Consider the following 26,155-nt stretch of genomic DNA (forward strand, 5'->3'; position numbering starts at 1 on the left):
AGCAGAGATGTACTTGTTTAATTAGGGACAAGAAATTGACAAACTATTTACAATTTACCTTTCTTAAAAAATTAAGAAAAAATTACATCACAATGTACAGCTGAGAGAGAGCCCTTACCAGAGAACATCCATGAAATTAAAATAAGAACCCTGATAAGACAAAAGAAGAACATAAAAGGCTCATTTACTGAAGTTGATGTTGTTGATAATGATACTCCTTCTATTACAAAATGAAGCATAACACTTTCGTACATGCATGAATACAACTCTCCATTAATTATATTGGTTAAGATCCGGTTGTCACAAAAAATTAAAATTAAAATTAAAATTCGGGTGTCACGATCTAAATTTTATTATAGAATTTTAAGGAGATCCCGAGTTGCCCACCCACTGGCTACGAAACGTTAACGGAATGTCAAAGTACTCTCCCCCACTTAAAAACTGGGCCCCACCAACAAGACCTCTAACGGTCGAAAAACTTATACGAGCTTCAACGTTCACCTCAGCCCTCTTCAATACACCTTTCTCCCACCCCCACCTCCAACGTCTCTCTGTCTCTCTCTACATCTCTCTCTCTCTTTCTGTCTCTCGATAACTCTCTCTCTCTCTATAGAAAACTCTCTCTACGAGCCATGGAGCCGGCGGACATAGACTGGAAACGCGTGGAATGGCGTTTCGTGAGAGACGAAGCGTTCGAGAACATAAACGCGCCGAAATGGGTCGATCTCGCCTGCCCGGACGCTTCTCCCGTCGACGACGAGGCCTGGTTCTGCCGACCAGGTACAAAAAGACCCATTCCGTCAAACACCTCTCGCGCATAATAGTTATGCACACTATGCGCTTACCTCTCTCTCTCTCTCTTGCTCTCCTTGATTTCCTCCAGATTGCCGCCACCCGAAGACGTTCGAAGATTTCCCGAGGAAAACCATCAGTCCCAAAGTTCGTAGACGCTTCCGTTTCTTGCTTGGTGTCAGCTGGATCCGTTCAATCTTCATCTAATTTCGATCGGTTTGTATGTTTTGTCGTGTAGGGGAAGCTGATGAGGTCCAGCTCGGAAAAGTTGCCGCTTGGTGAAAGGAATGCCAACTTCAGGTAATAACCGCACTAAAAACTCGTATCTTTTTCTTGTTCTTGAGCTTGTGAGGTGATTCTTGTTTCATTTCTTTTTAGGGATGCGAATGGTTTCAAGAGAAGAGGCGCAGTCCTAGCATCATCTCCTCTCCGGGAAGGACTTAAACCCAAGGCGGCTTCCAAGAAGTTCCGAGAAGATGCGGAGAACCGGGACCCAAATATGCCTACTCCGCCGCCTGCTACCCGCCCGATCGGTGTTCCCAAAGGGGGGAAGAACCTGAAGGAGTTGATCAAGTCGAGCGCGGAGAAGAAGGCGAACGAGGAGGAGAGGGAGGAGTTGGTGTCGCAGAAGAAGCCTCTGCCGCGGCTTAGAAGCACCTTGTCGGCGAGGAATCTCTTCTCCGGAAGGGATATCTTGGGCCAGATCTCAGAGTTCTGCAGTGAGCTCAAGAAGATGGCGGTCGGAGGCAAGACGGATTCAAAAGAGGAGGAAGAGGAGGAGAAGAAGACGAAGATGGCGCAGAGTCTCAAGTAACTACCAATAAAATAAAAATGCAAACTTTGATGATTAAATTGTGGAAAGAAACTCTTCTAATTGCATCACTTGTATGTTCTTCGTTTCTTCCCATTTTGATAGGAGCGGAAACGGGTTAGATAAAAAGAGTAGCAGAATGGTGGTGAAGGTTGACAAGGAGAAATCACCAGCAGCGCTGAAGGAAGTCCGAGCATCTCCTCCTACCCCGCAGCGGTTTCCGTCTCCTTCGGCCTCAGCGGCGGCGCATCGTCTGAAGCATGCCAAGGGGACTGCAACAACAACTACTACCTCCCCCTCCCCTCTGAGAAAGCCTCCTAAATCTCTGGCAACTCAAGTAAGCCATGAATCCAAACCCAATCCCAGATCTTTGCCTATGAAAACTTGATTCATTAGCTGCAATGAGTAGTAAATGGCTCGCAATTTTGATTACAAATTGATTGATTGCTTCAGGTGGAGCAGAGCAAAGAGAGGAAAATTCTGGCTGCGAAGGATGATGAAAGTACTAGTAGTAGTAGTAGTGCTGCGGCTGCTGAATCTGAAGGAAGTGCAATGGATATGCTTTGGTTCTTGAAGCCTTGCACTTATCTAGTAAAATAAAGGTTTTTTTTTCCCCTTTCTGTAGGTCTGAAACATAATGAATGCTATAGGCCAATTAATTGATTCATTCTTTTGTATTGTTTTTTTCTTCAATTATAGTTGATTCTTTTATTCAAGGGTGTAAGGAGTTACATCCATGCTGTAATGCAATAAACAGGGGATGTCAAAGTGTTAATTGATGTATATTGGTTGACATTTGCTCTTGTTTTTCTTGAGAAAAAGGTTGCTGATCTAAATTTTGTCAAACTTGTAGAAGAGTTCACAGGTTACACTAAATTGTCAACCTGTAATTCTTGCCATGAGTCGAAGTGTTAATTTGATGTATATTGGTTGACATTTGCTCTTGTTTTTCTTGAAAAAAAAGTTGCTGATCTAAATTTTGTCAACTTGTAGAAGAGTTCACAGGTTACACTAAATTGTCTACCTGTAATTCTTGCCATGAGTCTTAGTTATAACTTGTCTAGTTTAATTATTAAATAGTTATGCTTATTATTTTAACCCATTTAATTTAATTATGACAGAATAGACCTATTATGGCCCAAATAACCTATTTATAACATAATTATAACACACGCACAAAAATTAGTTTATAACAAAAAAATAAAATAAAAATCTGCTTATAACCCAAGTAATTTATATAAATACGAATAACTTATGTCATATGATAACATACTTATTACTCACGTAACTCGATTAATAATACAAAAATTCCAACTAGACTCGCTCCGAACTCGGCTAACTCAACTAAATTGCCAACCCTATTTTTAGTGTTGTGCGACAAGTAACCACATTTTGTGTTCTTCAATTTAAGATCGGTTCCGAAAAAAATAAATATAATTCCGGTCTAAGTCTTACTCATCATAGTCATAAACAGATTTACTTTTAAAAATAAAATAGTTGAATTGTAAAAATATTTGAAAGAACACTGCTGGCATGAGAAGTGTTTTAGAAGGAAATTGATAGCTTTCTTTGTTACCTGTTTTAATGCACTCATATCCAAATAGTTCTCCACCAGTTAGTTCACTGAATTATTTTTAACAAACAAATCTTCTTCTCTTTTTTTCTTTTTTTTTTTTGATAAAAAAGAACAAAATGTTATTTTGGTTTACCTTTTGGATATCTTTGTAACAAATTTTGGATGGACTTCAATTGATTTTCTTTCTATCGATAGATTTTAATTAAAATTTTTATTGGAAACATAAATATAATTCTGTTGTTGGAACATAGTATAAGTGAAATAACATTTATGTAATCTTTTTAGTTGGAATGAGATGGGAATTTCTTTTTGAGAGAGAGAATAGATAGGAATTTATTTTATAATGTTTTTTTTCCTATTTTAATCTCAGACATTAGTAAGAACATAATAAAATAAAAACTAATTTTAAGATTTCAGAAAATTAAGTAAATTGAGAAATAAATTTCATCCGAAATTTGATCTTAATTCAATATTGTAACTCAGCTGTTGGGATCCTACTAATTTATAACAGAGGCTATGAGTTTGATTTCTACGTAAACATTGATGATGATTGTTTAACCCACACTTAGCTTTGAGATTTGTAATAAAAATAAGGGTTATCTTTTGAAATCGGAAAAATTAATTTAAGTGATAAATATTTTCAATCTATATTTGACTGTAAATTATTAGTGGGCTAGTCAGATGCCGCTTGAAGGGGCTCAAATGAAGATGCATGCCTCACTACGTTGGAGTTCCTTGTGGATATTAGCTTGGGCAAAGCGGTTCTCTTGGAAAACTGTTGAAACGCCTAACATAACGAAACGATAGCGATGCGTTTGCTTAATTAAGAAGTTTATATAAGAGCTAATGGGCGTACTGTATGATTGTTCAGTGACCGCCAAACCCTAATAAACATGCTTAATGAGAAAAGAGATCATCGACTTCATTGGGAATTAGCTCCACTAATATATGATTGCCTTAGGTGGATGAAGGACGCTCCCTTCGATCAGAATCTGCTACACAAGTAGACTAAATAACTTTATAGATAATAGTTTAGCTAGTTATACTCTAGTTAACCACATTAGCAAGGTGTGGCTCGACCCACCCTCAAATTTTAACTTTAATCTTCCTCTGGTTCAGTGAATAGATCTTCGGATTCTTTCTCAAGACAAAAAAAGAAAAATCCAAATTCACTTTACTCTAATTGGATTTTATTAATGATTCCAAATAATGAATCCCAAATCAATTAAATTCTACTGAATTTGAAATTCCAAACAGCATATACCAGTTGATATGCTGACTTGAATTTTATAAATTTAATACTTCCAAACGGGATACAAATTAGTGCTATTTGCATCAAAAGAAATTCTTTAATTAATGATGATAGTAAGATTGGGCTTGTAAAATTGAGTTCATTTATTTTCTATATTAAATACATATTATTTTTAACAATAATATCTATATAAATTATAGTACAACCACGGGCTTGAAATTTAATCCATAAAAAGAGAGAGAAAAGAAAAAGAAAAAGATGGCCTTTTATTGCAAATGCGCCGTCTATTTTCTCCTTTCTATGTTCTTACTTTAATTGATCCTTTCCAATAACAACGTTGAGAAGGAAAGCACGGTCGGGATATTTGATTTCGAAGAGGAGTGCGACGTTTTGATCGAGCGAAATTAAAACTTTATTAACGCCGCAAAGATAGAACCTCCTCCCTCTTCCTTCCAAGATCCACAGAAGCTACACGCTTTTCGAATTCTTCTCCCAATTAAGTTAGTTAAATCGTTGAAGTTTTATCGTTGTTTTCTTATAAATTTCGTTTCCTCTGTTGTTTGAGGTATTCGCCACTGGTTCCGTGCGGTATTTCTTTCGAAGTTGACTCCTTTTCCCACCAATTCTTGCGTATCCAGCCAGTTTGAATCATTCACCTAGAAGTGATGTCAATCTATTCGTTAGGTTTTGGTGTTGTGTGATATGCGGAGCGAGACCTATCTGAGAGAACTCCGGTTAGGAGAAATTAGAGGTCGCTCTTTCTAGAATTCGTTTTTTTTTTTTTTTTCTTTTGGTTGAGGTTTTCATCAGTGGTTTCTGCTGAAATTTGGATTATTTTTGGTTCCAAACTGACTCGCTTTCGTTCCATTTTCTTGCATGTCCAACCATTTATAATCATCCCACATCGGATTTTGTATCAAAGTCTGGTCTTGGGTTTCGCCTAATAGTGATAGAAATATATTCTTTAGGGTTTTGCTTCTTGGCCTTCTGTTTAAAGATCTTTTTTCTGTTTGTTGTGCGATAAGTTAAACTATCTACTGAGTCAGATGTTGCTGTGTTCCTCATGGAAGTGCTCGTCGTCATTGGTGGCCACCGTCGCCTCTCTGGTGGCATTGATTTCTGTCGTCCATATCCTCTTCACGCCACTATTTCCTACTTCCCTCGACTACTTTGCCACTCGGCAGAGTTCTTGTTTGCCGGCTAATTCGTCAATCAGTGGAAAGAGTGAAAATTTGGATGACAATTCACAATTGGATCCTCGTTTGAATGTCCTGTTCCCCACTGATTCTCATGGTGCAGTGACTTATCGGGGTGCGCCATGGAAGGCGGAGATTGGAAAGTGGCTTTCTGGTTGTGATTCGGTCGTGTCTGAAGTTGATGTTGTTGAGGTACTTGGTGCAAGATATAAGTCCTTCCTTGTATGTTCTCTTTTGGTAGCCTGATGTGTAGAATTGTTTTAAGGAGTTGCTATTTTGGCAGAAAATAAGCGGCAAAAGCTGCAAGAGCAATTGTAGTGGGCATGGTGTTTGCAATCAGGAATTGGGACAATGCAGGTGCTTTCATGGATTTGCAGGTCAGTTATTTTTATTTTGTAGTGTTCAATATGATTAAGATATTTAAGTAAATACAGGTCAGTAATGATTGTAAGTATAAGGGAAAAAATTGAGATTTAGCGGTGACCTTCTTTCAAGTGTGCTTTTGGTTAAATTTCATGTTCCTTTTTAACATATATTTATATAGCAATGATTCAAAAAGCAGTTTTAATTGCATGAGGAGAGCTGTATGTTACCTGTTCCTAGTAATCATCAATTGACTAAAATATAAGTGAGTATTTATGATGTTGCTCACTTTTATATCATATTGTTATGGGGATGATATGTGTTAGAAAGTAGAAGAGGGGAAAATCCTCATTCTAGTATAATTATTCACATCCATAGTCGTACTTCTCCAAACATTTAGTATTGAAAAGCATTTCCTAAGTCCCTTGGTCATCAACTAATGCCAGTGGATTGAAGCTGACAGCTTTACATCATTAATTACAAAGTATTGACATGTGGAAATTGGTACATGGTAATAAGATGACTTATAAGTTGTGAAAGAATCAAGAGACAGAGAAACTAGAAGGAACTGGAACATTGATTGAGGAGAAATGGAGGATAATGCATATGGTGCTGATATACTTCTTTACCAAATATCTAATCAGTTCATCTGCTTCCACCAACGAGGTGGTGTAACAACTTTGCTGGCTACGGGTACCTTGTAGGAATGACTTCTTCCTGATAATTTTGTTTTTTTACATATCCATAAGACTTGCATGTCAAAATTAAGTATTAGAAGAAAAGGTGCTCTGTGCTAGGAGTAAGATACCAGTAAGTTCAATTGGCAACTTTTCACTATGATCTATTGATCTTTAATTGCTTTCAGTTGTGCTTTGTTAAGCTACCTTTAATAAAGTTCAAACTTTATGAACAGGAAATGGATGTGAGGAGGCGCTGCAATTGGACTGTAACCTTCCAGCTTCTCCAGAAAGACCATTTGGACCGTGGATAGTTTCCATATGCCCAGCTCATTGTGACACAACTAGAGCAATGTGCTTCTGTGGCCAAGGAACGAGGTATCCAGACCGTCCTGTGGCAGAGTCTTGTGGTTTTAAAATAAGGTAACCAATTGGGATGGACTCATTTCAACTATTTTCTGACAAGGTACTTATGGTTTACCTGTGTTTTTCCTAAATCATTTACTTCAGATTACCTTCTGTACCTGGTGGCCCTAAGCTTACTGATTGGACAAAAGCTGACCTTGAGAATATTTTTACAACCAATAGTAGTAAACCAGGCTGGTGCAATGTAGACCCCAAGGATGCATATTCTTCGAGAGTGCAATTTAAAGAGGAATGTGATTGTAAATATGATTGTCTTTGGGGGCAGTTTTGTGAGATACCCACACAATGCAGTTGTCTCAACCAGTGCACGGGGCATGGACATTGCCGTGGTGGGTTTTGTCAGGTATATGACTGGAACATCTATTTGTGGGTTTCAAGTTTCATGTACTATACCAATATAGTGCGCTATACCAATATACTTCCTTTTTGGACATGTAAATCTTTCATTCCTTGTGCAATCATGCCACTTTATGCTAGTTGACATGTTCTTTCTTTTTTCAGTGTGATAGTGGATATTATGGGATTGATTGCAGCATCCCATCTGCATTGTCGCTTGTACAAGATCTCCCCACATGGCTTCGACCATCAACAATTGATGTACCAGATATGACTAGGTTGGTTGGTGGTGACGTGAACATTAAAGTGACTCTTAAAAAGAGAAGGCCGCTCATCTATGTTTATGATCTGCCACCAGAGTTCAACAGTCATCTTCTAGAAGTAAAATCCTGTGTCACAATCTTTCAGTTGTTGGAACTTGAGAGCACATTAATACAGGCTTTGACCTATTACTTCATTTCTTTACAGGGACGACATTATAAGTTACAATGTGTTAACAGAATATACACTGAAAAGAACAGAACTTTGTGGACTGGACAATTGTATGGGGCGCAGGTGTTACTAGTTCGGTTAGTGTCAGATCCCTATTAACTGTTCTAAAATTTTTACTATCTTGTTTTCGTTATCCATTTTGTAGGTGGCACTCTATGAGAGCATTCTAGCTAGTCCTTACCGAACATTAAATGGTGAAGAAGCAGATTATTTCTATGTTCCTGTTCTTGATTCATGTATAATAACGCGAGCGGATGATGCGCCACACTTTCGTATGCAGGTATAAATTGATAGCCATCCTTTCTACCCTCCATTATAAATATATTTACGGTGACCACCACCTTTAATTTTGGTTGCTGTAATGAGCAGTTTTCTGATTTGTAAATTCAGAAACACATGGGTCTGAGAAGCTTTCTGACTCTAGACTTATACAAGAAGGCTTATGATCATATAGTTGAGCAGTATCCTTACTGGAACCGTTCTTCTGGAAGAGACCACATATGGGTGGGTGAGATAGAGATACTATATGATTTTAGGGGATATTTTCTTTTCTTCTTTTTCTTTTTAATTTTTTTTAGAATCTCACTGTGCATCTAATTATGACACCCCTACCTTAAAGCAGTTCTTTTCGTGGGATGAAGGTGCATGCTATGCTCCAACAGAAATTTGGAATAGCATGATGCTAGTTCACTGGGGGAATACAAACTTGAAGCATAAAAACTCAACAACAGCTTATTGGGCTGACCAATGGGACCGGATTCCTTCTCATAGAAGAGGTCATCATCCTTGCTTCGATCCAGAGAAGGATCTGGTGCTTCCAGCATGGAAAAGGCCTGAACCAGGTGCAATATGGTTAAAGCTGTGGGCCAGGTACAATAAAAAGGATTTCCCAACATAAACTCATGCAACCCTACCGTGATTTTGTTTCATTTGCAACTGATAATGTCTGTAGGCTGCGCAAGGACCGTACAACACTCTTTTATTTCAATGGTAATCTAGGACCTGCCTATGAAGATGGTCGACCAGAAGACACGTGTGTATCTGCATTTGCCTCAAGCACAGCATGGTTATGTTGTTCCATATGTTTAGTCTTTAATTTTCTAGTCATTAACTTTGCTACAACTTTTAATATGGTGCCAGGTATAGTATGGGTATTAGGCAGAAATTGGCCGAAGAATTTGGCTCAACACCTAACAAGGAGGGAAAGCTTGGTAGACAGCATACAGCTAATGTAACAGTAACTCCACTGAAATCGTCCAAGTATCATGAAGAAATTGCTAGTTCTCTTTTCTGTGGTGTTTTACCTGGGGATGGTTGGAGTGGCCGCATAGAAGACAGCATTTTGCAAGGATGTATCCCTGTGATAATTCAGGTAGATTTTCTTATTTATGTGGTGTCTCATTTCCTTTAATGGCTAGTAGAATCATGCTTTAGTAGGTAACTCGATTTTTCTTTTTTCATATAATACATGAGGAAGATGTCTAGATCAACGATCTTAATTTTCCTGGAGTTTAGGATACAAATTGTCTTTAAAAAGAAGTTTTACATGAATGGTATATAGTTAATATCTTAATTATCCTCACTATTTTGCTTTATATAAGTGAATAATTGTTTGTGCTTTTGAGATTCTTCTTCATGTCTTGATTCTCCTATGCATTTTAACATTCTTACTGGAAGCATTCCTGTGTTCACTAGTGTTACTTGATACCTTGGTTGCAGGATGGAATCTTCCTTCCATATGAAAATGTACTTGAGTACAAAAGTTTTGCAGTTCGAATAGCAGAAGATGATATTCCAAACTTAATTAGAATTCTTCAGGTAAGTATGGATCTTTCTGCTAACTCTTGTGGATTCTAGTTATGGAGTCTCTGCATCTTCTTGTTGTTTTATCCAGGGGATTAATGAAACAGAAATAGAGTTCATGTTGGCAAATGTACGCCAGATCTGGCAGAGGTTCTTATATCGCGACTCTATTTTGCTCGAGGCACAGAGACAAAAGAAATTGTTCTCTGAAGAGGAAGGCTGGGCGGTAGAGTTCTCAAAACTAGGAGAAAATGATGTCTTTTCCACATTCATACAGGTAGTATGATTGTTCTCAAGACATTTCCCTGACCCTCAGTGCTCAGATGTCTTTCAACTAAGCTATTAACTGTTACCTTTCATATACTTTGGTCTTTCGTAGCTTGCCGTGTGTCATGAACCGAGTTAATGGTGCATCACTGTTTTGGTAAAATATTCTAAAACTAAAGGCTAGGACTAGGGAGAGTACACAAGTTTTTGCAAACTAACTAAGCATTGTGTCATACTGGTATTAGTAGTTTAACGACAATCATTGGTTAAAGCAATATAACATAGGATGGATTGGATTGGTCAGACCTTAACACTTAATGGAGGAGAAATGGTGGGCTTGGCGGCCCCTCTATTTTCAAGTTGTCTCAATACACCATATAGCTTGGAATCCATCCTTGCTATAACAAGTATAGACTGCACAAAATTAAAGTTCATCTTGTGCAGTAGTGTAAATAGGGCATACTCCAAGTTTTATTCTTGCACTCCCTGCACTAGAACAGCTTGTTGTTTCATAGCCCTCTTAAGTCTTAACAGTACGTATAATTTTACCATGTTTCCTTTATTTTCTTATTGGACACAATGTTTACAATTGTCACTGATGTCTAATATCGTATTTTAAAGTTGCCATTTAATGGCAGGCAGGTAGGATTTCACTAATTCAATGAACTCCGCGGTTCATATATACTCATTATCTGTTCTGTATCTCTCATCTTAAAGCTACACTGTGGTGTATAAATTCTTTAGGATGCATTGGCATATGTATATGTACTTCTCTTCCTTCTTATGTGAGATTACATTCAGCTAGAATTTGCTTGCGCTTAAGTGTATACAGTAGTAACTCTGTCGCTTCGTAGTTACAGTCTAATCAGGTGTACTTCACACAGGTATTGCATTATAAATTGCATAATGATCCTTGGAGGCAACAAGTCATGCAACAAAGAGAGTCTGGCTTGCCAAAGGCTTGTATAAGAAGAACCCATTGAAGTGCTGTACAAAGGAGATAAATACTAAGAATGATTCGTTGATCTGCCCAATCAAGAGAAAATAGGGAAAGAGAGATTTATTCTTTTCAGCGGCAGTAGTGATGTTAAAAATAAATAGCACCATTATGGAAGATTGGATCTGCTGATTCATATTCTGATGGAAGTAGACAAGTATCTGACAAATATCTGTTAACTCTTGTGTCTATTTTTTTGACGGGGGAAAGATTGCGAGATTTGTAGAGCACTTGTAAAGCATCATGTCTATTGATGTTTGAAAGTGTTGGACAAGCGACTTTGACACGTTATTTTTAACTGTAAACAGGCTGAAAGTTCTCATGCCCAAGAATCTGATTATTGTTATTATTAATTTTTTTCATTAGGTTCATTCTCTTTTGTTTTATTACGATAGGAGAAGAGAATTGAACCTTAATTTGACTGTTCCATTCTGGTTGGTTACCAAAAACAAGCCATCTCAATGCTTCTTATGGCTGTGTATGAAAACAAAACAAGCTTGAAATGGCTCAAGCTTGCACAAGTTAAAGCTTGGTTGTCAGAGCCAGCTTCTGAGAATGTGTTAGAGCATGGAGACAGTTTCAAACTTCAAAACTTTTCAGCAGTGTCTGGTTGAAGTATGACATTTTTTGAGTGAAAAGGGCATTGCCCAAACATTACAAATGTTTGAAAATTGCAAAGGAAAGTGAGCCTTTCCACCATTTCCTCCAAAGGCCAGATACTACTAGGATGAAATTAGCCACCGAAAGAGCTTTGAAGTGAAGGTTCAATAGGTTTTTTTTTTTCTCTTTTGAGTTAAATATATTTTACTATCCTGTAACACAATCAAAGGCTTTGCTAAAATTTAGTTTGACGATGTAATCTTCATTATGCTTCTGAGCCATCAAATGAATGAATTCATGAGTGGTGGCAAAAGTTTTTAGAATATGCCTGCCCTTGATGAAGCTAGATTAGGAGGGAATGATGAGGTTATCAAGCAAAATGGCAATTGATTAGTTTTATAAATTTAAACTTTTTCCTGAAGTGATTTAAGTAAATCTCATGTTGGCAAGATATTTCCTGATCATTGACCATGATCTATAAAATATAGTTCCTTCTTCAATGTCCATTTGTATATTTGCGAAAAAATTTACCATCCCTATCACCTTCCAACAACTAGGTTTGTCGTAAACTTTGTCGCCAAAGGATCACATCCCTAAGGAAGATTTTGCAATGATGTGCTTTGAGATGATCTCTTTCTCGTAAAATCTTTACCTAAGAATAGGGCCAACTCGATCTAGGGTATGAATCTCCGAGAAAAATTTCGCCTTGTGAAACATAAAGCCTTGTTTAGTTTAAAGCTAAACTTTAAACTCGATTAGTTAGTCATATTTCTTAATCTTAATTTTTTAAAAAACAAACTTGATTAGATAATATTGTAGGAGAGGCACTAACCATGAATATGCTTTCTAAGGTACTTAATGAGGGAGTCAAACCCAATCCGCTTCGTGGAAACTATCTCAAACCTAAAGAGCTTAGACGGAAGAGGCGAAGAATTAGTGTTTTTTTTCTCAAGCTTGACATTAATTAAAAGATCAATTACTTTTAGTTTGGGCATGGAATATATAACTTCTGTTATTATTATTCTTGTTACTTAACTAGGTTTTTTTTTTCCCATTGCATATCACTGCCTACATGTTAGTCTTATCATACAATGTTTGTAAATTGACCTTTTTAAAGTCTAAACCATAGGAGAGGCAAAATAACACAGATGAAAGTTCATATAGTAGTTTAATTTTATATATAATTAACAGGGGGAGAGAAATAAATTTGAAATTTACCTTATTTTTTTTTATATATTGTAGAGTATTCCTGAATTTGAATTTTAGTAAGACACCTTAATATGAATGATAATTAGGGGATAATTATTTAAAGTTTAACATTTACCCTATTTATTTTATATTGTAGAGTTAGACACCATAATATGAATGAAATGATGATTAAGGGGTGGTTATTTGCAAATATACTGAAAATTAGGAGTTGATTTGCAATTATGCCAAATGAATAATATTAAAAAATAGAGGAGGTTATATGCAAAAGATTCTTATAAAGATCTCCCGCTTCTTACCGGGTGAACGGATAATATAACATTATAACCACTCTATCTACCTGAACTCCATCCTTCTGCTTTCATTTCTTCACCTCCTTCTCAATGGCGTCGTCTCCTCTCTCTCTCCACACCCCGACGCTTTCTACCTTCTCCGCCATTTTCTCCTCTCGTTCACATCTTCCTCTCTTCCCATCTCTCCGCAGAAGCCCTAATCCTCGCCTCCTCGCCGCCTCTTCTCCCACTTCAACCCTAACTCTCCGTAAACCCCTCTTTCGATGCCGTCTCTGGCGTTTCAGCGCTGTGCACCGGGAGGAAATGAAGGAAGACTTCGATGGCGACGACGAGGAGGAGGAGGAGGAGGAGGAAGAAGAAGAAGAAGGTGGGGATGGGGATGATGATTTCTCACAGATGGACCTTGAATTGATGGAAAGAGAGGCGAGGGATGTCGCCAGAGAGTACGCGCGCTCTCTTTCTCGTGAATTGGTCATAGGTATTGGAAGATTATTTCTCTTACATATAAAATAAAATTTAAATTGGTGGATTTAGTAAGTTTGTATTAGAATTGAACATTGAATATCTTAAGTTATAAGCTTGCATAAAAGTAGTGATATTAAGTATTTTTTTTCTCTCACTTAGTACGATTTCAAGTTTTCATTACTTTGACTGATCTTTGTAATCTAGTTATTTTCCATCTTGGTAGTGTACTCTTTAGGGATTAAGCTGTGATATTGAGAATATATCATAGTAAAAGCTAGGTCTGTGGTTAGTCGAATTGGTGCAATATTCTTGGCTATGGACAATTTATTATACAGGCCCTTTAGGGAGAAGAATATTCTGCATTGGCACCTTCGTCAAGTGTAACCTGGGGAACTCTTACATACCCCTTGAAACTTAATAAAATAAGAGTAGAGATAAATGTTTAAAAGATGGTTCAGGTGGGATGCAACAGATAAATAGAGCTCCTTACTACAAATGCAGTATCTAGTTGATGGTTACATAAGGGATGATGACCTCTTAATAGATTGATTTTGAATCTATGCAGAGAGATGTGAGGGATGTCATCAGGGACTACTCCCTCTCTTTCTCTCTACTGTAAATCAGCATCAGTATTGGCTTATTTAACCTTTCCTTTGCTCATGCATCTTGGACCTCTTGATAGATTGATCTTGAATCTATGCAGAGAGATGCAAGGGATGTCATCAGTGACTACTCCCTCTCTTTCTCTCAACTGCAAATTAGCATCAGTATTGGCTTACTTAACTTTTTCTCCGCTCACACATCTTGTAATTATGAATTTTGCTGCCATTCTGATTACAAATAGTATTATGGTTGCATTAGATTTTCACTCATTCCCCTGGTTAGTCAAAATTTCTTGAGCATTATAAAGTGCTCCTTGGTTAACTGAGAGGTAGCCAGCTTCTTTGACTTTGGTATTTTCTTATTTATTGCTGCTTCTACTACCTAGTTAATAAAATGCTTTTATGACTTTAATTTCTCAATGTGGGGTTGCTTACTATTTTTCTGTTCACATATGACAATTCAGAACTCATTAGGCATCACTTTAAATTCTATCTGAATACTCTTCAAGAGTCCCATAGGGGATGTAAACCAATTACATTGCTTCATGTGTTAGCAGTTTCTTTATGTTTCAACACATAGTGATCTAATTCTTTGTTTTCTTATTAAATGCTTTTAATGCTCTCAGAGAAGGATATCCATGAGAAAAAGAAAAGCACTGTGAAGCGAAAACCAGCAAGAAGTCCAACTAGACAAGTCAGTATGTTTCTGAAACTAATCATAAAGATGTATGAATGTGCTTGTAATGTCCTATTCAAATGTCCTATTTACATTAGATAAATTTAAATATTTCTTCGATATTAATTACACAAGCATATCCTTTTACAGGAAAAGAAAATGTAGATGATAGAAACTTGATGACAGTTTTTGTCTTCTGATGGGCAACAGGTTTGCACCTGAATATTTGACTCTGCTTGAGAAACAGTAGTTTTGATTATCTGAATTTAGGAGGCTTTTTGGAGAAATTTATAATGAGGAAGTGGAACAGTAGCAAGTTTCCTGCTACAATAATTAAACAAGTAGGTTGTTGATATTAGGATAAAGTATTACCTAGTTTGTCATAATAAAGTATTACGGACTCTAGTAATACCAGAAGTTCTATAATTTTGGAATTTATAGTTAGACGAGGAATAGAGTTGTCACTCCGAAATCTGGGGGAAAAAATCAAGGCATTGTTGCCTTGATTGTCTAGTTTAGGAGAATTAAGGTTTCTCTTATGCAATATAGAAACCGAGAAGCATGTTGAACAGCCAAACCCGACATGTGTTTTGACTCTCTTCAAAAGTAGCTGGAAAAGATTATGGTTTCTAGGTTTTTAGCTGGAAAGTGTAACGATTGATATTTAAGCAAATTTTGAATAGTGTTCTGGACGTTGGCAGCCACCTCAGCAAGGCGGCTCACCCGCGGCCGCACTAAGAAGAAAGTGGCCACCTCTTACCATGCAGGTGCCCAAGTTGCATGGCTATCTAGGCGGCCCACTATAGCATTTGGGCAGGTTGGCCCTCCTTAACATTGGAGCATGTCAGCATCTTAACGGGTTGGGCTTACTAACAGGTGAGAGAAATTAACCCATTAAAAAAACCCCATCATTCTCCTCTCTCCTGCATTCTCTCAATCTGAGCCCTAAAAAGCTAAAATCGTCGCTCTCCCTCTCTCTCGATCATTTCCAGGCAGTGGTAAGAGATCGACAGTGGCGGCGGACAATAGGGGCAAGTGACGTTAACCCTCAAACCCTTTTCACTCCTCTATTTTTTTCTCTTCTTCCCTTTCACTCTCGGCTTTCTTCTCTTCTCTTTCTTCAATGCTACAATAGGTTCCCTTTCTCTAATTAGTTTCCTAATTACTGTTAGTATGTATTCTGTTATGTAGCATAATAGAGGAATTAATCAGTTAATTGCTAATTAGTTTGTGAAATGTAGTTTGTAAATTATTTGCTAATTAGTTTGTGAATTGCCCAATGACCCCAATTTTGTTTTCTTTCACTATCTTGAACTCTAAAATATAGATTTATTTCACTGTCCTAAAAAAATTGCTAATTAGTAATTACTGTTAATCTGTTATGGTGTGAATTTGTTACTATGGTTGTGACTTGTGAATTGTCATCATGTTATTTAGTATCTGTGTATGATGTACTATTAAATATATATATATACTATATTAGTAATTTAGTTATCTTATATATTATATATATGATTATTTTTATTTTTATATATTAAATATGCTAGATAGCCTTGGTACTCGCCTTCCGCCTAGGGCTAGGCATTGGAGTGACCTCCCGCCAGCCACGACAACCTTTTAGTACATTGATTTTGAACCATGATTAATCCTTTCAGCACAAACTATAAACTACAAAATTTATGTGCATGACTACATTCATACACAGCTTTGTTTCCTATTTCATGAAATTCTCTGTTTCTTGCCTAACTTGTTTACAGAATTTACATCCTTCCATTTATAATTTCTTGGTTATACAAGTTGAATTGTTTAACTTACATTCTTGAGAATGATCAAATCCAGGTACCTGACCATCTTCTTCCAAAGGTAGCGATTGTTGGAAGACCAAATGTTGGCAAATCAGCATTATTTAATCGACTTGTTGGGGTATGATTCAGCATCTCTTCATAGCAGCCTGAGCATTTTAATTTGAATACTTTTCTTAACTAATCCTGTGAGATAAGGTTTGTGGTACATAAAGTTTGAAATATTTTCAGGGGAATAAGGCTATTGTTGTTGACGAGCCTGGTGTAACTAGAGATCGCTTGTATGGTCGATCCTTTTGGGGTGATAATGAATTTATGGTTGTAGATACTGGTGGAGTTATGACATTTTCAAAATCACAAGTAGATGTTATGGAAGAACTTGCAATTACAACAACAATTGGTATGGATGCGATTCCTCTTGCTTCTAGGGAGGCAGCTGTTGCTAGGATGCCCTCAATGATCGAGAGACAAGCTGCTGCTGCTGTGGAAGAAGCAGCCATTATTATATTCCTTGTGGATGGCCAGGTACACTGAAGCAGAATATGTCTTGGTATTGCTATTTGTCTTTTTTCATTTGCTTATGCTTAGTTTAATCATTGAAGCAACTTGTGGTACCTTACTATTGTAGAATGAAAAAGAACAAAACGAACTCTAGAGCTTATGTGAAAATTTCTTTATCAAGTATAATATCCATTCTTTTACATTGATGCTTGGAAGTCAGTGACAAATTTCTTCCTGATTGTGTATATTGTGTCAGATCTCCTAATATTTGCTTCCATACTCTTTATTTGGTTTCCTCTACCATTATATACTGTTTGCTAAATGTGCATATGATTTAGTAATTGCTAACTTCAGATTTCAGCACTTTGAGTAAGCTTATGGAATTTATGATATTTCTTATTTCCATTTACATATAGCTCTGTAGCTCTGTACAATTGTTAGATTGTTTGTTCTTTCTAATTTAAAGAAGCAACATTTGAGCAGGCTGGCCTGATGACAGCAGATGTGGAAATTGCAGACTGGTTACGCAAGAGATACTCACACAAGAGTATTATTCTTGCTGTAAACAAGTGTGAGTCTCCACGCAAAGGACTAATGCAAACATCAGAGTTTTGGTCCTTGGGGTGAGATATATATTGCTACAACATTTTTGTTTTGACAGCATGTTCTGTTGGCTTGGCATTGAGAAGTATAGGCTCAGTGAAATTGAGATGCCAAATCTTAAGTAATGATGTATAAATTTTAAACTGAAAAGAGCAATTCTTATAAAATCATGTAAATTAGGAGCCAGTAACGCTTTATCGATGCCCAAACATGTGAAGTTTTTGTGAAATAGTAATACGAAATTAATAATTACATATTTACAGGAATCTACATACACACATGACACTACATAAACACAAATGTATATTAATTGTTAGCTTTTTTGTTCATACCAATGGCAACAGAACTCTTAACGATGGAAGAGATAGACATCAGTCTTTTCCAAAATTTTCAGGACAATTTTGTTCAGACTTTGCATGTCCTTTGAATTACAAACACTTGTGGCTCTGCTCTCAATGAAATGACTAGTTCAAGTGTATGTGCTCTAGAGTCTAGACACAAATATGAATGTCCTTTTCTTATATTCTCGTGTTTGTTGAATCTAGTATCATATTATAGTCATTTGACTTGTTGCCAGGTTTTCTCCTTTAGCGATATCTGCTGTTTCTGGCACTGGAACTGGAGAGCTTCTTAATCTTGTTTGTTCAGAGCTGAAAAGCACTGAGGTATTGATGATAAAGGTGTCTTCTTTGCTGGTAGATGTTGGATAGTTTGACTGGTTTTACTTCTTACTTTCCTCTGCATATAAAGACATACATATCTTTTTGACTAAAATGATCATGTTTAGCATAGCTAAATGCTTTGAAAAATTCCAAAACAGAATTTCTCATATCCAGGTAGGGATGGCAATTTGCACCGACCCGACATGAATTTGAAGGCCTTAAATGGGTTTAGGTTTAATATAATCAGGTTTGGGTCATAAATGAGTTAACCCACCTAACCCAACTTTTAAATAGGTCGTGTTCATGTTTATTATCTCAATCCACTTTGACCGGCCATCCCATTTATGACATGATAAGTTTGATTATGACTCGAATTAACCGTTTATCATCCGAATAACCCATCTATAGCATAAAAAGAAATTTGTTTATAACACAAAAAATCTTTTTATAACCTGAATAACTTATGTAAATTTTAAATAATTCGTATCACTAGATAACCTGTTTATGACCCATTTAATAAACACGGTTGTGTTCGTGTTTGCTTTACCTTGGCCTGACCCTAACCCGCTACTCCAACCTGATTGTCACCCTTATGTCCAAGACCAAAATATGCTTGAGACAATCAACTTTCTTTTTTGAACTTAAATGATTTGTTAGAAGGCTTTGCATTAAATAAATTAGATGTCATCAGCTATCTACCTTGCCGGATATCCTTTGGGTAGATCTATTTCATTCATTTGGAAAGCTAAAGTACCAAATCTCTCTTCAAAGTTCAAACCAGTTGTTATTATCTCACTTCTTTTTTCTCCTTATGCGTATGTGCTTTTATTTTATATGCTGAGGTTTAATAAGTATTCATGCATGTGAACGTGCAGGCTTTGGATAGCAAGGAATTAGAAGAAAGCTATATCCCCTCCATTTCCATTGTTGGAAGACCTAATGTTGGAAAGAGTAGTATTTTGAATGCATTGGTTGGAGAGGACAGAACTATCGTTAGCCCAATTAGTGGAACAACTCGTGATGCCATTGATACTGAATTTCTTGGACCAGATGGGCAGGTTTGTTACCAATTACCAATTTATTATGCTAGTGGTTTCTACTTGCTTTGTTAGTCCTCGTCTGTTGATATGTCTTACCAGCCTATTATGTTTATTCGACTGAGTTTTAATTATTGTATATGATAAACTGAAGATCCATTGTGGTCGTAGTGTGTTTGTTGATAAATATACATATAGAATGAACATACCACAAATTTTATTCAAATAGAAATACGATAATTGTCTTGGTCTAAAATGATCTGTACTGACATTATTATCTGCTGTTTCTGAAATTCTTTTGCTTGAGATTGCTCTCCGACATCCTTTTTCTTGGCATTTCTTCTTTAGTTATTTTTTAGGTAATACTCTAGCACTCTCAAATTGTATATTGATTGTACAGTGTTTTGCAGAAGTACAAACTTATTGACACTGCTGGCATTCGACGAAGGGCAGCAGTTGCTTCTGCTGGTAGCACAACTGAGGCTCTATCAGTAAATCGAGCATTTCGCGCAATTCGTCGTTCAGATGTGGTGGCTCTTGTTATTGAAGCTTTGACATGTGTTACAGAACAAGTACATCTGTCTTTCTATCTATCAATTTCTTTATATAGTTGTGTATGTAAGAAAATGTAACTACTGAAATATGTTACTAGAGACTTCAGCAGTTCAGATGTCCAGAATAACTGTTGTCTATTTACACTTCTTAGTACTTCTGACATAGTATCTCTTGACATCTGTTATTAAGTCCCACGATGATGCTGGCTGAAAGCTTGGAACTTGGCATATTTAGGGTGTCCCATAGATGACACATTATTAAGTTTAAAGAGTTCACTCTATATTTTCAACTTTCCTACATGCAAATGAAGTGCAAGTCTTAGACACTTATTCTATAAGTCCCATCAGTTATTGATCATGACGCCATCACTTGTACAATAAGTAAAACTTGTTAGATATGCTGAATGCAGCATTAGTCTGTATTTAAGGGCATTATTCAATATCCATTAATGATAAACCATCCATTGGTCCACTTTTGGCCAAGGTGCCCCCTTTGACATAGCACAGCGCCACAGCCTACATTCATTAAGGCTTTAAGGCCAACATGTTGTATACTTCAGAAGTTGGATTGTTGACACCTGTACAAAGTGTCTAGTTAAGAATAACACTTCAGAAGAATGGATAGAAAATTTTGAGTTTTGGATAGATGTAGAAAATAATTATTGCAAGTATTTTCCTGGATTTAAGAAACTATTCATTTAGGTCAATTGCTAATATGTCTTTAGGCAGTTCAGTTTCCTGTTTTATCCTAGTTTAAACTTTAAAATGTGTTGTTTTGACTTACTACCTTTTGGTTTTTGTTGCACTTGGCTATATACCATTAGTTATCTACTATTTTTAAAAAATTTCATTCTGATCTAAGTTAACCATGTTTTCATGTTTCCAAGGATTTCAAAATTGCTGAAAGAATTGAGAAAGAAGGAAAAGGGTGTGTTATTGTTGTAAATAAGTGGGATACAATACCAAACAAGAACCAGCAGACCACAACATACTATGAACAAGATGTAAGGGAGAAGCTTCGTGTGCTCGATTGGGCACCAATTGTTTACTCAACTGCAACAAATGGGCATAGCGTTGAAAAGTACATTCCTTTTGTTCCTTGAATTTATTTTAATCTTTCTGTTGATCTAGAATTTTTTTTGAGAAGTCTGACCTGTCTGTAATGATTCTTCTGAATCATTTTAGATCATTTTTGTTTTTTTTTTGGTGTTTGCGATTCTGATCACAATGTCTATTCTCTCTTTATTTTTGTATAATAGTACTTTTCTGCTTTAGTTTTAAGTTTTTTATTAGTTAATAAAATTCTGAGACTAAAATCACCAAGACAAAGCTTTTTTCTGCCTATTAAATTGTATTGTTCTAACTTTGGAGTTAGAACAGAAAAAGAAAGTGAATTGGATCTTGAACCTGCTTGTAAGGAGCAAAGTTTACCAAATCACCACCTTTCCTTGCAAAGGAAAATAAGTACCAAACGCTTGTAGTTTGACCTCCACTAGGTGATCATCAAATACATAAAAAGAATATAGATGATGATGCCAATAATTCCCACTTGATGTGTACCACCAAACTGCTGGCATGACAAGTGCTGATCAGCTTTCACAAGTATCCGTTGTTTCCTAGACACTGATGATGGGCCTGAGCATATAGCATGTGTGCAATCACTAGTATATAGTATGGAGGAAAAGATTGAGGTGCCAAAAACTTTATTCAGGAGAGTGACATGAGAACTGTCTATCTTATCTGTGGAATAGCTAACTCTGGCAAGAAGATATGAACTTAGAAGTTAGAACTCTCTTTTGATCAAGCAAGATAGTTGCAATGTTAGCTAGACTTTATCTCTTTTTAGATCCAAATATTAATGCAATATTAATCAGATGAATAGCAAGGTGAAGCAAATAGAGCAATAGGAAATAAATTAGGAGGAAATGTCTAATATATTTACTTAAATCTGGAGATTAAGGTTCATGAAGACAACTACATTGTGGTATTGGTAACATTTTAGAAGTCCCAAATTTCATTCTGACAGAATACCCAAAATGGAGATTGTTTGAAATCCTTAAAATTTGCTTGTTTATGAGCTAATAGTGCAGTGCTTAGACAGCAAAGTGTTAACTTTGCCTTTTCTTGTAAGAAATTGGCATTCACAGGTGTGAACTATGGGGAGATCTCCCTGATTAAGGTAGAATATGGTATTCAATTGCAATGGGAGTATCATTGTATAAGAATAATGACAATGGAGACACCTGACATGTTTCTTTACCTTTTTCAGTAATCAGTATGATTTTGTGTTCCGCTTCATATGATCGTATCTGCTTCATGCCCTGAATAAGAATACCTTTGCTGCCTTGGTCATTTCATTTATGCTGAAAATATGAATGACGTGGCACCTTTTCTTTTTGACTGCTATTGTGCTTCCTTGCTCAGATATACTATATACACCTCCTTTATTGCCTAAGCCTCTCTGAGAGTGATATTGCCCTGTTCATAAGTTTGTCATTATGATATGTTATTGTGGTTGCTGGATTTTTATCCTTAGGATTATTGCTGCTGCTAGTATGGTTGAAAAAGAGAGATCTAGAAGGCTTGGTACATCTGTTCTCAATCAGGTGGTGCAGGAAGCATTGGCCTTTAAACCACCACCACGAACAAGAGGTGGGAAGAGAGGCCGTGTCTACTATTGTACTCAGGTAAGATAAGGGCTAGTCATACTTGCATTTGCATAACTTAATAATTTTCCTTTAGGACTTCTGTTCTGCACATACCTCATAAATTATTTTTTGTGTAAATACTCAAATGCTGTGTAGCCTGTAATCATGAAAAATGCAGCATTACAGACTTAATGAAATAAATTTTGAATGAAATTCCCTATACTATGGGAATCACAAATATGTAGGACCATATTCTAGTTGCACTTTTTACTCTTTTTGCATGTTGAATCTGTACATTACTATAGAAAGTTAAAAGGGTGATCCAAAGATGTTCTGGGATTTTCTGGCTCCCTGTGACACAAGCTCGATTCACAGAAACAGACTCTCCATTAACAGAGGGTAAGGGTAACTGTACTAGTGCACCTTGTCAGTGTGTCCTCTGACCTCGAGTTGGGAGGAGTCATATGCATTGAAGTTTAGAACATCCTTTTATGAATAGTTTGTTCTATGGAAGAGCAACGAGTTTCTAAGTTTTCAACACTTGCTTCTGTCTGTAATATCCATATCTTCTCTGTTGGATGTATCAAAACCATAATATGTCGGACTACTATGAAGTGACTGATTTCATCTCACGACTCTATTAAACTTAACTACTTTAAAACGTCATTATTGCTTTCTGCTGGTAGTTAAGAACGTAAGATGTATTATTATATCTATAATTCTTGCTAATTCAGAGAGGCAATTAACTAATTTATAACTTGTTAACTGTATGAAAGTTTCTGGGTAGATGTTCATGTAGAATTTACTTTGTTTTGAACTAAGAGGATACAATTATTTTACTTTAATAACCTTAGAAATCCTTTTATGTCTCTTATGCCTTTTATATGGATATGTAAAAGCTGGTATCTTGGCACTTGCAGGCTGCTGTTTGCCCGCCTACTTTTGTTTTCTTTGTCAATGACGCAAAGCTTTTCCCTGAGACATATCGTCGTTATATGGAAAAGCAATTACGATCTGATGCTGGGTTTCCTGGTACTCCTATCCGTCTTCTATGGCGTAGTAGAAGAAGAGCAGATAAGGAAGGTGAGATGGTCTATTATAGTATCAATTCCTCTAAGGTTTTCTGCAATCTACATTTGCTAGCATAGAACAAAGATAATAGTACAACAAAGGAACACTGATGTCTGCAGCGCAAGGACTGATGTATTAATTACATGGCTTGAATTTTTGGTCGTGTTTCATTTAGAAAATTTGGGGGGATAGTGATCTGAAGCAAAGATCAAAACTTACAATAAGTTCCAGCCGGTATAGTTCGTGTCTTGCTGGTTTCAACTTAGTTTTCAGCAAGTGTTGGCCTTAGTTTTCAACAACTTATTGACAACAAGTTCCAGCCAGTATAGTTCACTTAAGAGGATTCCAAATTGTAACAGACTATAAAACAACTGATATATATGCTATTGGTGGTTACAAGTATCAGCTATAAGTTAGGAGGTTGCATGTACAGATAGTAGACAAAGGATGTTCATTCTCAAGTTCTTCCACTTTGTGCAGACTAAAGTAGCTTATGGCTAAAGATAATGAAAAGAAAGAAAAAGAATGTTGTGCTTAGTCTTTATCAACTAGTAATTGATAAACTAGACTTGGTGGTTAAGATGGCTATGTTGGAGCAGTTTATAGGTGTGAGTTCCTCCAATCGTGGAACAAGATTTTGAAAGTCAAATAGGAAATATTTAAGGGTCTCTGGGGTGATAATTCATAAAAATTTTCTTTTCTTTGTATTGTGTTTTCTTTTCTTGGTATTGCTCTTTATAATTTGAACAAGTCTATCCTACATATGAGAGTTGGGATTAATCTGCATTTCTCTTTGGCTTATCTGTACTTCAGAGATAAAAAAACATATCTCTAAATCAAAACTTGTCATTTTTTCTCCTTTATCTAGACTTATGTCTCAAGCACTTTTAGGCAGATTGCTGTTGGGTTGCATGAGCCAAAATTGCAACCAAAACAGGTAGACCGTAGACTGTTCTAGCAGCAAATTAGCCTTATGGAGTTTACGGCACCTGTTATCTAATTTTTCTTTGGACGGGAACTTGACACCTACTATTAAAGGGCTGACATTAGGCTTATTGCCAATTGTAAAACTCGTCCTCTTTAATTTGAACTGTCAAAGGCTTAAAAGAAAAGGAAGAAGATGATGATGATTGTGCTAATTATAGATTGTATTAATGATGATGATCCACATATCTGATTATGAATTTTATTTAAAATATCTTTCCTCTTACACTTTTTTTTTAAAATCTATTTCAACTCATCCCATGCTAATCGTCAGCTTCTCATCTTGTTTCATTCAGGTAAATCTACGGAAGGCAATGCACAAAATTCTGGAGCTACTGGTAAACTGGTTTTTGCAACTTGATTGGAAAATACACCTTTTTCTGGAGCTATGGCCAGAGTCAATCGAACAACCATGTATCTATCACCTTTCAACTTCTCTGTTCTACTAACATAAACATGTGAACAGCAAAGTTCATCCAGTAGCTGAAGCCTTACTTGTATATTTAATGACAAGTAAATGGAAATTTTGGGTCTCTACAAAGGAAAGCAATGTGTATGATTTCTGCTATATTTCACTCTCGAGCTACGTCCAGCTTCATTTTGCACCAAAGTTCAACTCAGACTCAATGTACTATATGTGACTGCTAACATTTTATCCAATTTATATCCCAATTTTGTATTAGAATAAATAGGATCTTTGTATTAGTTTCAAATTAGCATCTCATCCTTACGTTTTCTAAATTACCATCTATTTATTCTTCTGATGTGATGATGTATGTGATTGGTCTTAAATGTGAGTGCAATTTTCATGTTTGTCAGACCATCTACATAGAAACATGCGGAGAATATTCTGAGTCTCTACAAGTTATAAAAGATAAAGCGATAGTTTGCTGCTTTTGGGGGATTTATATTTAATTTTTTTGGACTTATTACATTTCCTTCTTGTTTATTGCTTATATCCAAAACGATCCCTCTATTCTTAACGTCTCAGTAACACACTATCCGAGGCCTTTGCAATTTAATTGTTTTTAGCTTTTCGATTTAGCATATAATTGAGTGTCTATTTTTAATATATATTTTATTATAATAGAGTGTATATATAATTTATACATACGATGTACAGTTTATTATTATAAATTAAATACAATTAAATCATCGTAACTTTACGTTGAATTATTCGTTTAAATCATAAAATATATCGCTATGAAAATATAAAAAATATCTAAAAGATGAAATAATGTAATAATTTCCCTCGGAAGAGTAAAATAAAAACTTTAATTACTCTAAATTTTAATTTCAAATGTGTTATATAGTAGTTTATAAATTGCTTTCCATAAAAGCGTTTAATATAAAAATCACTTTCTTTTATATAAAAGAACGGTCAAATAGACAATAATTTGTCTAACAATTTTCCAATATATTAAAATATTAATTAATTCACTACAAATCACTAGATGAACAGT

At 36.1% G+C, this 26,155-nt stretch overlaps 3 protein-coding genes across 3 annotated transcripts; all 3 read left to right on the plus strand.

Annotated features, from left to right (window-relative positions):
- Positions 1-520: 520 nt before the first annotated feature.
- Positions 521-2,510, plus strand: LOC140774335 (uncharacterized). The gene is made up of 6 exons (XM_073117292.1): positions 521-780; positions 884-939; positions 1,031-1,092; positions 1,171-1,602; positions 1,709-1,940; positions 2,057-2,510. The coding sequence occupies exons 1-6, from the start codon at positions 633-635 to the stop codon at positions 2,201-2,203; spliced, it is 1,077 nt and encodes a 358-aa protein (XP_072973393.1). The 5' UTR covers positions 521-632; the 3' UTR covers positions 2,204-2,510.
- A 2,228-nt stretch (positions 2,511-4,738) lies between these two features.
- On the plus strand, positions 4,739-11,359 carry LOC140774727 (uncharacterized). Its single transcript, XM_073117820.1, has 14 exons — positions 4,739-5,819; positions 5,911-6,004; positions 6,904-7,090; positions 7,178-7,436; positions 7,595-7,810; positions 7,898-7,984; positions 8,067-8,201; positions 8,312-8,425; positions 8,544-8,791; positions 8,874-8,954; positions 9,062-9,293; positions 9,641-9,739; positions 9,816-10,001; positions 10,876-11,359. Exons 1-14 carry the CDS (start codon positions 5,478-5,480, stop codon positions 10,972-10,974), a joined length of 2,379 nt encoding a protein of 792 aa, XP_072973921.1. The 5' UTR covers positions 4,739-5,477; the 3' UTR covers positions 10,975-11,359.
- Positions 11,360-13,124: 1,765 nt separating this feature from the next.
- On the plus strand, positions 13,125-25,456 carry LOC140773509 (uncharacterized). Its single transcript, XM_073116112.1, has 12 exons — positions 13,125-13,565; positions 14,781-14,848; positions 16,670-16,753; positions 16,864-17,157; positions 17,617-17,756; positions 18,314-18,401; positions 19,274-19,456; positions 19,846-20,007; positions 20,877-21,070; positions 22,526-22,676; positions 23,558-23,720; positions 24,989-25,456. Exons 1-12 carry the CDS (start codon positions 13,178-13,180, stop codon positions 25,051-25,053), a joined length of 1,980 nt encoding a protein of 659 aa, XP_072972213.1. The 5' UTR covers positions 13,125-13,177; the 3' UTR covers positions 25,054-25,456.
- Positions 25,457-26,155: the final 699 nt, after the last annotated feature.

Source organism: Typha angustifolia, chromosome 13 (genome assembly GCF_048772165.1).
Source record: "Typha angustifolia cultivar Huaian chromosome 13, ASM4877216v1, whole genome shotgun sequence".
NCBI classification, from domain to species: Eukaryota; Viridiplantae; Streptophyta; class Magnoliopsida; order Poales; family Typhaceae; genus Typha; species Typha angustifolia.